The sequence below is a fragment of the Lasioglossum baleicum genome, chromosome 15 (genome assembly GCF_051020765.1).
Source record: "Lasioglossum baleicum chromosome 15, iyLasBale1, whole genome shotgun sequence".
NCBI lineage: Eukaryota > Metazoa > Arthropoda > Insecta > Hymenoptera > Halictidae > Lasioglossum > Lasioglossum baleicum.
The window spans coordinates 12248108-12260631 of NC_134943.1; the positions used below are offsets into that span (position 1 = coordinate 12248108).

Sequence of the window (12524 nt, forward strand, 5' to 3'; positions counted from 1 at the left end):
GACTTCCTCTATCTACGCGCCCACCGGTGTATCTCCGTCTTTGATCGGAATTCAAGGCACGGCACAGCGATAGAAGGACGTCGATAAAAGAAATGCCTTGGAAAATTTAGAAGACAATCTGAAAGCCCTGGAGAGACTGTGCTCGCGGTCGCGCGCGCGCGCGCGCGCACACGGTTGCACAAACGGCATCGCGGGAGCGTGAATTCTTATGCAGAATACATAACTCAACCGGAGCCGATTTTTCTGAAACGATCGAACGTCCAGAAAACCAGACTGCTAGTTTCGTATCTTGAACTTAAATCGGCCCCCGTCACGGTAGAACGAACCCATATACGAGCGTATCACGTGTGTCACGGCGCCCCTCAGTCTCTCGCTTTAACGTACCCTTTCCGTTCTTATGGTCTGATAGTAATCAGGTCGACAGATTTCCGAACAGCCTCTAGACGACAACCGGGAAGGACGTCTACGGCCGGTCATATCCTCGGATTATTATTATTATGCATGAATTTTGTGAAGCGGTCGCCCGTATTTGCTGTAGAAACGTCGCGCGTCGTTACGTAACCAGACGAGAAAGTTCAAAACCAGCCTGTGTGTATCTTGTCAATCCCGAAACGATGTATCGGTGCCCCGACCGGCCGATTTTTATATGCGCCGATTCTGGCTCGTGACAACTTCCTGTCCTCAACGAGAATTCATTTCTCTTCACTCTACGGCACTGGTTCTTAACACCGGTGTTCCGCGAACTTTTTGCAAGTGTTCCGCGAAATATATTAAATATATTTTTTAAAATATATTTATTTTTACGCGGAATGTTTTTGTTTGTTTTTTGGATCATTAATTTTGGTGTGCCGCAAATTTTTCATGTAATCAAAAGTGTTCGCTGACTTCTAAACGGTTAAGGAACCACTACTCTACGGTAACTGTACCGATTACTGCGGTATCATTGGACAGCGGATTTTATGCATTTACGACAAAAGTTAGTAGGTGTAATTTAACCCCTTGAACTACGATTTATTTTACGGTCTCAGTGATTAGAACCTTTTGGTAGTGAGCTCGTAATTTCCTACAGAAGAAGAACATTTATATGTATTGTATGCATACGGGGTGTCTCAGCTGAAGGAGGCCACCTAAATATCTCCTTCATTTTTAATGGCACAAACCATATTTATGGCATAATTTAAATGGTATCGGAGGTGGAATATCATGGAAGAACAATTTTTCTTTTGTCCAGTTATTTTTTCATAGTTTTCAGTTTTTTTTCGAGGTCATCGTTATTTTTTTATCGGGAAAACTTATTTTTTTTATTCCATCTTATAGCGGCTGAAAAAATACATTTGAATATGTTCAAGTTATTAACAAGATGGAATAAAAAAGATCAGTTTTCCCGATAAAAGATAACGAAGACCTTGAAAAAACTATGAAAAAATAACCGGACAAAAAAAATTGTTCTTCTATGATATTCCTCCTTCGATACCATTTAAATTGTGCCATTAATAAATATTTTTTTGTGCCATTCTCATTGGAAGAAAAACACTCTATGCCACGCAGTGGAGGGGATTTCTTAGATCAAGGATTTACTGTATCATTCAACTAAAATCATTTAGAAAGATCGTTGCTATTTCACCTTGCTGGGTATGGATGTTTTTATTTATTCCCGTCACTGTTCTTGCTACAATAAATCGCTACGATATATGTATCCTGAAACACGATCGTGTCGCGCAATCTTTATCTCTTAATAAAAGATCTATTAAAAATTCGAATGTTTCATGTTTTTCTAGATACATAGTTTCTTCTAGTTTTCTGTCTTTACGTGATTCAGAGCATACTTCGTATTCCAATCGTGCATGACTTTCGAGCTGTACGAGCTTGTCCTTGTCCTTGGACAAGTACTTATGTGATACAGCGTGACGGCTTTGAGTTCGAGAATCGATAGTGTTTTCGTTTCTGTAGTACCTCACGTAACGTGCTAGTCGTCCCGCAACTCACCTGTATGGTAAATTATCCGCAGTCTTTGTACTATTTTAACACTAAACCTACCATCCCCGGTTTCTATTTCACACACAATTATTGAAATAACAATACATTATTTCATAAGAAATGAGTGTATAGATAGCTCTAGTAGAACACGTAATACACATCTAGTAATTATAATGTTAAACACAATTTGTAATTGCGACTAGTTGCCGGGACAAACAGATAGCACACTTTAAAATTAACGTAATATTTATTTATTTAACATTACAACCAAGGTTTTATTTTTACACATTCTTGCAAAATATCGCTATAAACAGACACAAATTAAATTGAATTGAATTTCGCCAGTGTATACAATTTTATTAAAAAAAAAAAGAATTTTTAAGGAAATATGGGGTGTGACAAAATGATAGCATATTTAACTTAAAATTATGTATCCAAACCAAAACACTTCGTGTAAAGGTTGACCAAGTTCCCCGGCCCAACCACTTCAGTGATATGAAGGATGGACTAAGTTCCTCTCGCCTATCAAAGTTGTGATATGATGGAAGGACCAATTCCCAGAGGCCAATGATTGTTGTACTTACCTAATTCAAACTTTACAACCTAGGGAACTTGGCGTCTGCGCTGGCACTAGTATTTTGACTTGCATGAGAATAATTTATATCCGGATTCCCAAGTGCTCAAGCAAAAATCTTATGAATTTTTTTAAATCTGCCGTTGCTTCGTCTCCTGCAGAATCGTCTCCTTCTGCGCCGTATCCGGATATAAAATTTTTCTCATGCAAGTCAAAATAGTAGTGCCAGGGCAGACGCCAAGTATGTTAGAATATGTTCACATATTAAAATACTCATTTTCTTCAGTTTATTCTACCAAATGAGTAAAAATAAACGATGTGCTATCTTTTTGTCCGGGAGTGTACAATTCCCTGCATCGTCGATGCATCAATTCCTAATTAATTGTCCCTAACATTACCACGGCCGAACCGGTTTCACATTTTTTATTTTTTAATTATTGAAATTATAAAGAGGCTTTCATCACGAAATTATACAATAAATTTCTTTATTTAATCACGTACTGTTATAAAAATTGTGAAAAATCTAAATCAGTTCAGTCTTCTCATTTTTATGAAACAATGTGTAGCCGGTACAAGTTAGTGTTACAGTAAAGATGAAGTCGAAATAAATTTGGGCATTATTTAATTCTCATTGTTATTTGAAACCGAAGGAACGTCTAATTATTCATTCACTGGTCAACCCATCCTAAGTTCTAACTTCACCCGAGTTCTAACTCGAACAACCGGGTTTTGCGATCGCTTCGCTCACGCGGCGTGTAACATTTTCTGTCAACAACATTACACGTTCATTTATATTCCCGTCTCATTCAGATATTCTGCTGAAGCGTGCATGTTAGGCACTCGCCCGCGGCTGGAATTTAACCCGGTAACAAGCCAAGTGAGTTTTCAGGATCTTCTCCATGATTCTCGTTCACGACCTCAATCGCTATCAGCCAATGTCTGCGTAGCCATTTTCTACCAACCGACATTCTACACATTTGAATTCACTGTTGTCAACAACCTGGAAAATCTTGTTTCGTATTCAGCGTGAATGAGCTTTGGATACCGTTCCACAGATTCCGGCTCACAGTGGCACGAATACATATTCGTTATGTGCGGTTTATAATAAATTGGAATATCCCTTTAAATATGTTATTATTCGACTGCGGATTTTATGCATTTATGAGAAAAATGGGTAGTTGCAATTTAAAATAGTGGACAAATGAAAAAAAAAACATTTAAGAACATAAATGTATTAGTTGCAGCTGAAGAAACATTGTTGAAGAATGAAGGAAATTATTACTTGGCACTTGTTTGTTGCAGTTGATGCAAACAATTTTTATTTTGCTTAAAGATCCACTGTCTAATAATAACTACATAGACTGCGGAACTTTAAATGGAATAAATGACAGGTAAATCTATTTCCAGACTTGACTTTTCTCCACCTAGATTGAGCATTCGGCACACTGTACGGCCATGATGAAACAAAAGGTGTCTCGACGTTGACATCTTTTTTGCATTTTCCAATTTTCCCCGCCGTGCCGTGCCTCGCCGCGCCGGTCCTTACTCTAATTAAAGTAACACGAAGAACAAAACTCGCATTCTCCGTCGTCGGGGAACGGTTTTAGAATAAATGCTTGTCGTACGTGTAATTCGCCACCGTTATAAATATGGCTACAACTATTTCAGAATTAATTTTACACTTCGCTATATGTTCACATTATTTCTTTGCACGAAAAGAAATATGTTTCCTATAAATTCTTATACGAATGTTCCATTTCTTGTAACGAAATAACTTTCTACATCAGTAATCGAACTGTTAGCGATGTCACCAACTTTGAACTTTAAACTGTTCGTTAATCATCAATTATTACGTTTTCTACGAAGACTACAAAGACTTTTCTAAAAAGATAATTAAAGGTCATATACAGTGGGTGTACAAAGTACTACAAAATATTCGCACACCTTTTAGAAACGAATAACTTATTCAAAATTGGACCCAAACAGCTTGAGTTATTTTGAAACGTTAGAAGGATTAGCTAGTAATCAGATAGTAAGTTCAGTTAGTAAGGATCAGCTAGCAAGATCAGCTAGTAAGATCAGCTAGTTAAATCTGCTAATAAGATCAGCTAGTAAGGATCAGCAGTAGATGAGTAAATAAGTTTTTACAAAATTGTTACTGGTCGCAATTGCGAAGGAAAAAGTAAAGGCCACGATTTTTAATTTTTTTCGGGTTTTCTGAAGAAAAACTGCGTGTCGAAAAATACTCTAAAATGTTAAATAAACACGAGCAAATCCCGTGAGACTAGTTAGTAGACTTAGTTAACAGTTATTCTGCTCGTCAGCAGATCAACTATTTATAAAAGGACACGTACTCAGGGTCGCCAGATGGGGGGAGGGAGCACAAATTGAGGGGAAAAAGTAACCCCCTCTCCCGCAGTGGAAGCGTGGGGAATGGCATCGTGGAAGGGGAAGATAGTAGAGTGGGGACACGAGTGCTAATCTGACGACTCTGCATATGTACCACTACGGGGTGTTATTATTGATAATAAAATGTAAATTAAGACAGTCGGACATAAACTATTCATCGGTAGACCAATTATTTTCTAAAAGGGCATGCGCTAGCACGGGGCATTATTATTGATAGTAAAATGTAAATTGAGGAGGCAGTCGGATATATAAACTATCTATTTAAAGACTTCTAGCTAACGCATATACATCGCATCTTACGAGCAACTTTTCCCAAGCAAGTTGTAATCTGTTATGCACTATAAGAGTCAGATCGTTTCGTATCTATTTTGTTTCGTAACGAATCTTTCCTATAAATTGGGAAAACTCGAAGAGGGTTCCCTCTCGTGTGTACACCTAATGAACGAGACACGAAAGTTACCCGATTGAGGAGGATCTATGTACCTTACGTATGATGATTTTCCATTGTAACAGATTTCCTCGGATTGTTAGCGTTCCCAAGATTGAGTCATCGCTGCGACGTTATGTAAGGATGAGATTACTGTGACCGAGAGTAAAAATTGTATTAGAGACATCGACCGTGCTTTTGCAGCCCGAGGATAGGACTGAAATTTCATACGAGATAGCGTCAGTCGCTGTGTTAATGAGGATAGTCATAATCGAGGGACATACTCGTATTTTGTCCTGTGAATTACAGATTGTACTGTTAGCGCGTTACCTTAGACACGTTAAAATCACATAATAACTAGACTGCGGATCTCTATGCAAAATAAAAACTTTCCTCAGCAATTGTAAGTCGTAGAAGTCAGATATATAAATTTCCTTCTTTCTTGAATAATTTTCATAAGTTGATACAATTTATCGATATCCTTAAATTCTTTCAATCGTTCTAATACTATTTCAAATAGCTCCTACCCAATTTTGCCATATAATGTCTACATAGTCTACATATGTATAACATATAAAGATTGGAACGCATCGCAACACTGACGAATTAAACAAATGAACTGTTGGATAGAAAATTTCTGTATAAAGGTGTGGGGAAACTGTCTGTTTGTAAGTTGAAAGCGACCATTCAAGAATGAAAAGTGGACTCCGTTAGTGATACATCCACCAAGTATAGTCTCCTCTTGTGACTCAACGGGACAGGCTAAAAGATTTATTTTCGTGAAAGTCACTGGTGAACACTGTACGTCATCATGTTGGCGGCCGTTTCAGGATATTTCGTGGTACATCGTGCTACGTTGGGGTACAATGACTCAGAGCAGTCTCCCTCTCGTCCGTTCATAAAAATTCCTATCTGTATCCGGAGACGATCATTCTGATTCTCATAGCTAGATGAATGAAACTGGACACCGTTCAACAATCGACACCTCTGATGCCCGAGGATATACCTTTTCGTGTTCTCGCACGTCCTATCTCATTTCTGGTTCTCCGGTAGTTCATACGATATATCGGATGACCACAAGAATAAATCAGCGGTTCTTTGCTGCTCCATCCGTTACACATCCTATCTGCAACATCTCGGTTGACGTAACTGTCTCATCCTACACGTGGGAAATTAGAAACGGAGCGATCGAGTCGTCTTACAACCATTGACTGATGCTTTCTAAAATCCCATCAAGTTTTCGTAGAAATGTGTACATGTATATTTCCACGCAACTTTCTAGTAAATGTACCTATTACTGCGGGTATACGTTTTACTGCTTAACCCTTGTGTAACCAACCGGGTACTCGGGTAACCCATTTACTAAATTTCTTTCAACAATTTCTTAATGTTCCTCTGAAAATATTACAACATTTCTCTGACGTAGCTAATATATTAATTTACAGTCCTGAAACGAGAATATGTGCAAGAGGCTCACAATTTTGTCCAGCAGTGTATGCACAAAAGCGTTACGCTCACTTCTGGATTTATCTGGGTTCGAAAAATATATTAGTAGGACTAGCACAGTGACATGATTATTAAACCGGTTTGAGAAGTAGATCCGCCAAGAGAAGCAGAGATAGAAATATTAACATAACATTTTCTTGCGACGCGGTACTTTAAACTGGTGAAGTAGTTTTTATTTTATACAAATCCGTATTGATTTTGGTAAAAGTAATAAGGGAAACTTTCCTGTTGGTAGAACCTGAAATATTAGGGATTTCAATACTTCTGTTATATGCGATAGTGTGTAATTTTAATTGTAATTTAATTGCGACAAACGTTTAAAGATGGTAGAAATTGCAGTTTTTCATGATTTTGCACTAACTGCGATAAATCTAAGAATTCTTACATCTTTCAATGTCTGCCGTTTTGGAAACTGGTAAATCCAAGGATCGTGTCAATAGTAGACACCATTCAACTACATCGAGTGTGTGGAAAAGATCAAGGACGAAGAGATCATTCGGCAGGAAGAAGAGCGATCAGAAAAAGGAGCGGTTAAACTGGAAAGTCAAAGAACGCGTTTGAAGTTTCAATTATCTGTTACTTCTATGCAATACATAAAATACTATAAAATGCAACAGTTTTACGAATTTCCAAATAAAGCTTGGGGGGTTTATTCCAGAAGGATCGTCGCGAATATTAATGGGAGTCTGTGTACATGTTCACGACGATTCTGCTGCACCGGAAACTGGTAAATCCAAGGATCGTGTCAATAGTAGACACCATTCAACTACGTCGAGTGTGTGGAAAAGATCAAGGACGAAGAGATCATTCGGCAGGAAGAAGAGCGATTAGAAGAAGGAGCGGTTAAACCGGAAAGTCGAGCGTGGCCGATGGGACCCCGGAGCAAAACGATCCTCCAAGGAGGCACGCAGCCAGTTCTGTGAGCAGCCATGATTACCACCGTAATTGCTCGCGTCGTACATATCGGACTTCCGGTCGAAGGCCCTTAAGATGGATGCGTGGTCCAGGGCTGGCGCGTGTCCTTGCGCGTGCCTCGAAAGGTGAATAAAGCCGCATTAGAACAGCTCGTGCTTTGAACTTTGTACAAAATTGTCATTCTGTCGGACACCCTTACTTTTCCAAGTACAGAAGCTCGGAAAACTGTTTTCTTAGGTCCTTGGATCGTAGTAGAAAAATATTTTGTTGCGTTGCCAGTAGACTGCGGATTTTATACGTTTATGACAAAAATGGGTAAGCGCAATTTAAAGCAGTGGATATATTAAAAAGATTTAAAGACATTAGCGTATCGGCTCCTTCTTCTTAAATGAAACTATTAGATGACGCTATTGAGGGTGACTTGTTAGTTCATAATGAAAATTGCTGTTGCTATTGAAGGCTCCATTAAAAAGCGTTTAGCCATGTACCATAGATTTTTCAAAATTATGCAATAATCACCGGTCGGTAATGTGTTAATGAAGTAGCTGCGCGTAATCGCCAGTGCTCGCTTATTTAAGCAACCATATGTTCTCCGTGTTGTACCATGTGATTGTTTAGCGGCGTCACGTTGCACGCGCAATAATAATGTTTGACAAAGATATATCACGTTCGCGAGAACTCTACTACAGCTTCAAATTGTCTTTCTCGGGGCCACGCTAAGGATGGAGAAAGGGTTAACCGACGATCGGCCTTGAGGCTCCGTCCTTTACGCACACGCACGTCCCTCGATCGGGCCTCTACGCATGCACACGCGTAACCAGATGCATAAATGTCAACTACAGGCTCCAGTTTAATATCGGATCTCGGGTTGTTTTGCTTCTTACATAGTGGAATAAACAGATACTATTCCCTCGCGCAAGAATAATAGTCTCCTGCAAAAATCGATTGACGAATGTGTCTTTAATAATTTATCGGAGGTGTGTAATGCTTTGCAAAAGGGTGAATTTGGAGTACAAAACCTATAAAAGGTTGAAATTGCTTTGCAAGAGGTTGAAATTGCTTTGCAAAAGGTTGCAATTGCTTTGAAAAAGGGTGAATTTGGAATACAAAACCTGTAAAAGGTTCAAATTGCTCTGCAAGAGGTTGAAATTGCTTTGCGAAAGGTTGAAATTGCCTTGCAACAGGATGAATTTGATTCGCAAAAGGTTGAAATTGCTTTGCAAAAGTGTGAATTTGGAGTGCAAAACCTGTACAATCTCTGACGTGTTTCCCTCCTCAAAAAGATCTACGGTTATTAGAAACTGTAATTACTAAAGTCAATTCGAAAGTGTGTTACTTTTTGTGCAAATGTATTCGGGTTTAGGTGTGCGCGAAATATGGATAAGAGAAAGCGAATACCGATTCCGCACCGAATTCTTTAAATGTCCGCGCGTACAAGGTCGAACCGGACAAATTTGCATAATCACTTCAACATTAGAATACACAGTTCATAAAAGGCCAGTTTTATTGTTTGACAACAGTTCTTCTAGGCGCTATAAATATACAACTGTAAGTAATACCTCGTGAAGAAAGTACGATTCGGATCTATGCAATTTATCGCGACGACCGTAAATTTCAACTTTGGAAAGTTCGAAAATGTTCAAGTGAGTATCACACGTGAAGTTATTCAAATCGAGCACGAACTTGTGCAATCATTTGATATTTGACTTTCATTGATGGCTAATGACTAGCTAATTGTTTTTTCGAATTGTAGAAAAGAATGGTGACTATATAATTTTCTTTTTTTTCACTCCGCCGCGCCGCGGCGTGCAGTAGAGTTTGAAACATCTATGAAAATCTAGACTAATATTTACGGTTGCCGGTTGACGAGAGAAAATGTTGAAGCAGTTGCCAGAAAATCCAGCAGAAAATCAGTATGTTCAGTTTCTATAGCTCACCCAGTATAGGTACGGGCGCACACGAGTAAACGCGCACACGTGCAGACGCGTGTATGGCCGAACACGCACATAGGCCATGCCGAGGGCATAGTTACACACGGCTATTCCAGCGAGGAATGTCTGGCATGTCGCTCTCGTCAAATGCCCAGAAAATAAAAGAACTGCCTTGGCCGCGGCCTTGATAGAAGGTTTCCACTGGGCACCGGGTTCCCTACGGTCAGCTACCACGAACTCAAAGAGTCGGTTTCCTCGAAGATGACAAGATACGAAATACATCGGCTGCCGTCTTTCGTAGTTGTTCGAATATTTCTTCGTGACTGCCGCTGGAAGCAAAACAAGCGCGCCTCCAAGTGCCGAATCGATCGATTACTTTCCTGGAGATTAATAGGCTTTCCGATGGGAGAGCCTCGTCTGATAGATGCAAAGCATTTCTTTCTTTTTTTCTTTCCACCCGACCGCGACTGCTTGGAAATTAGGCTCGACCGTAAAGGAGCTAGGGGATTAAACTTCGGAAGCAACCACCGGGTGCAACTACGAATGGGTGGAGCTCTCCGAGCGTGTTGTTACGGCAAGGCGTTCTCAATCATTTTGGAAGAAACTCAACGGAGATCGGTTAGGTCAATACGTCAAACGGTTAACGCGAAGAGCGCTTGTTTAACCGCTCGATCGTGGATGCGATAAAATTGGCTAGACATACGCGGCGTTATCTTTCAAGCCACTAGAGTGCATTCGTCCGTCAAGTTACCGCGGAATCAATGTCGCTTTTCATTCTTCCATTTTAAACATCAAAATGGTGTATGTCCGAGTGTTTTATTAATGGAGTTCTCCGTGCGTGTTGTTACGGCGAGGCGTTCTCAATCATTTTGGAAGAAACTCAACGGAGATCGGTTAGGTCAATACGTCATACGGTTAACGCGAAGAGCGCTTGTTTAACCGCTCATAATGTGATTTACTAGCTAGAAGTTTGACATCGACCAACCACAATCATTTTCCCGATTCGAAACGAACATTTTTCAGCAGCAACAGCAGAGAACCAAGTAGGTCTCAGCTTTCAGAGTTTCTAAAACGCCAGTTGGCGGAATTCTCTCTGGTTGCGTTAGTTCGTTGACTTCGCAAGCGTATTTTACTTTCATGAATGCTCTAATGTTACTTTCAGCCGGTAGTGTATCCCAGCTCGGAAATTTTCATTGCTCTCCAGGCCATGTTAGCGTACGCAGAAACGCTCGGTAGGTAAGATACACACGCCGCGCCTTTCTACTTTTCACGAGAGCAGCGAAGTGAACAAGAGCACTGTTTATCTCTATTTGGTATGCAGTTTCACGCTTACCACCTTCCAGGCGCACGAATTTTCCTCGCTATTGTGTCCGTGTTTGCTAATTGCCCGAGGAACTCTCGTTTGCTCCGGGGAGCGTCTGGTTCACCTTGCGACGGGCTACGAGTGCCTACGACCCTGGCCTTGATAGTGCTTCCGACGCGCGACGTAGAATTCCGATCGGCAACGAAGGGTCAGCTTTCTCGTGACTTGTCACACCACGGGGACCATGGCTCCTGGTGGAAAGCTTCGCTGCGTGAAAATCCACTGACCAGCCCGGCTTCGCATATGTAGAATGTAAGTACGTGTTTCCACCTGTGGTCGTCTTATCGTGCAGCGGCGCACAGTGGGCGAGAAACCGATCTTTTTCGACAAAAATCTGCCGACAACTCAGTTTTTCATCGATTCAATTGGATTTTTTTTTAAATGTTCGTGAAGGACTATACTTTGATGACGTGCTGCGCGAAAATCGTTAACTGTCACAAGGAATCAAGAATCCTTATCTACAAAACCCAATAACTCCGATACTTCATCCGCCCATACCATAAATTTGCATGTCCCAGCTGAGTTGCCGCCACTTCTTAACCCTAAACCCTAAACTGCAAAATATTAAACTGCCTAACAGATTTTACACCGAACTCGCGGAATCTGTACGGTTAAACTTTGATTCAAAAAAAGGAACGAACGTCCGATATCACTGGTAGTTGACTTGCGAGATGCAGCACGACGCGATACAATTCGTGATTACGACAGTACTAGCCCCCGAGAGTAGAAATGTAAGGGCATATATAGCCCTGCAATGACGGGTGGTACTTGTCAGTACCCTTCAAGTGAACATTCATATTTTGTCAACGAACAGTTGGTCGTGCGTATGTTTGGGCCCTAAACTAATCCTAAACAGTTATGTAGATTTATCTAGGGTAGCTCTGTTCGTTTATCTAGGACGGTTCCTGCACAGAGATAATATTGAACACCTGTTCGTCATCCGTAACATACCCTTAAACTTCGAAATAGCGCGAAAATCCTAATCAACTGCTAGATCGGCCGCCTGGACCACTTGTGCGGCGCCTCCGTGTCTCTGACAATCAGAAACGGAGCGAGGAATCGATTTGAAATCTCGCCGGAGCGGAGCGGAGGTCGGCGTACTCTGAACAACACCGGCTTGGAATTGCTACCTAGCCGGGGACGATAGAAATCGTTTGGTACACCGTGAACGCGCTCGTGCTGCTTCCTTGTTTGGATAACGAGAAAACTATGCCTGAATGGGGCATCGGTGGCGACTCGAACTCCTCGAGTATCGTTTAGTCCTCATTGTTCGAGCACCGCTTGGACTACTTTGCGCGAAAGAGCTACTGAACAGCCAATTATCTTCCTCCTCGGTTCAACATTTGCTTGACGTACGATTGTTAATGCGCCTATGTGCTCGGAATTTGCTCGGTTCGCGTGAAGCCTTGCTACGAAGATAAC

At 40.8% G+C, this 12524-nt stretch overlaps 1 protein-coding gene across 2 annotated transcripts in view; it reads left to right on the top strand.

Moving 5' to 3' along the window:
• Window positions 1-12524, top strand: part of LOC143216503 (uncharacterized) — a 55992-nt gene that overhangs the window by 7865 nt on the left and 35603 nt on the right. The window contains exon 1 of one of the 2 annotated variants that reach the window (XM_076439617.1): window positions 1357-7933. The exons of the other annotated variant lie outside the window; for it this stretch is intronic. Within the exon in view, the coding sequence (XP_076295732.1) occupies window positions 7888-7933 (46 nt within the window). The 5' untranslated portion in view covers window positions 1357-7887. Of the gene's footprint in view, window positions 1-1356; window positions 7934-12524 lie in introns of those variants that run through there. 2 annotated transcript variants of the gene reach the window in all.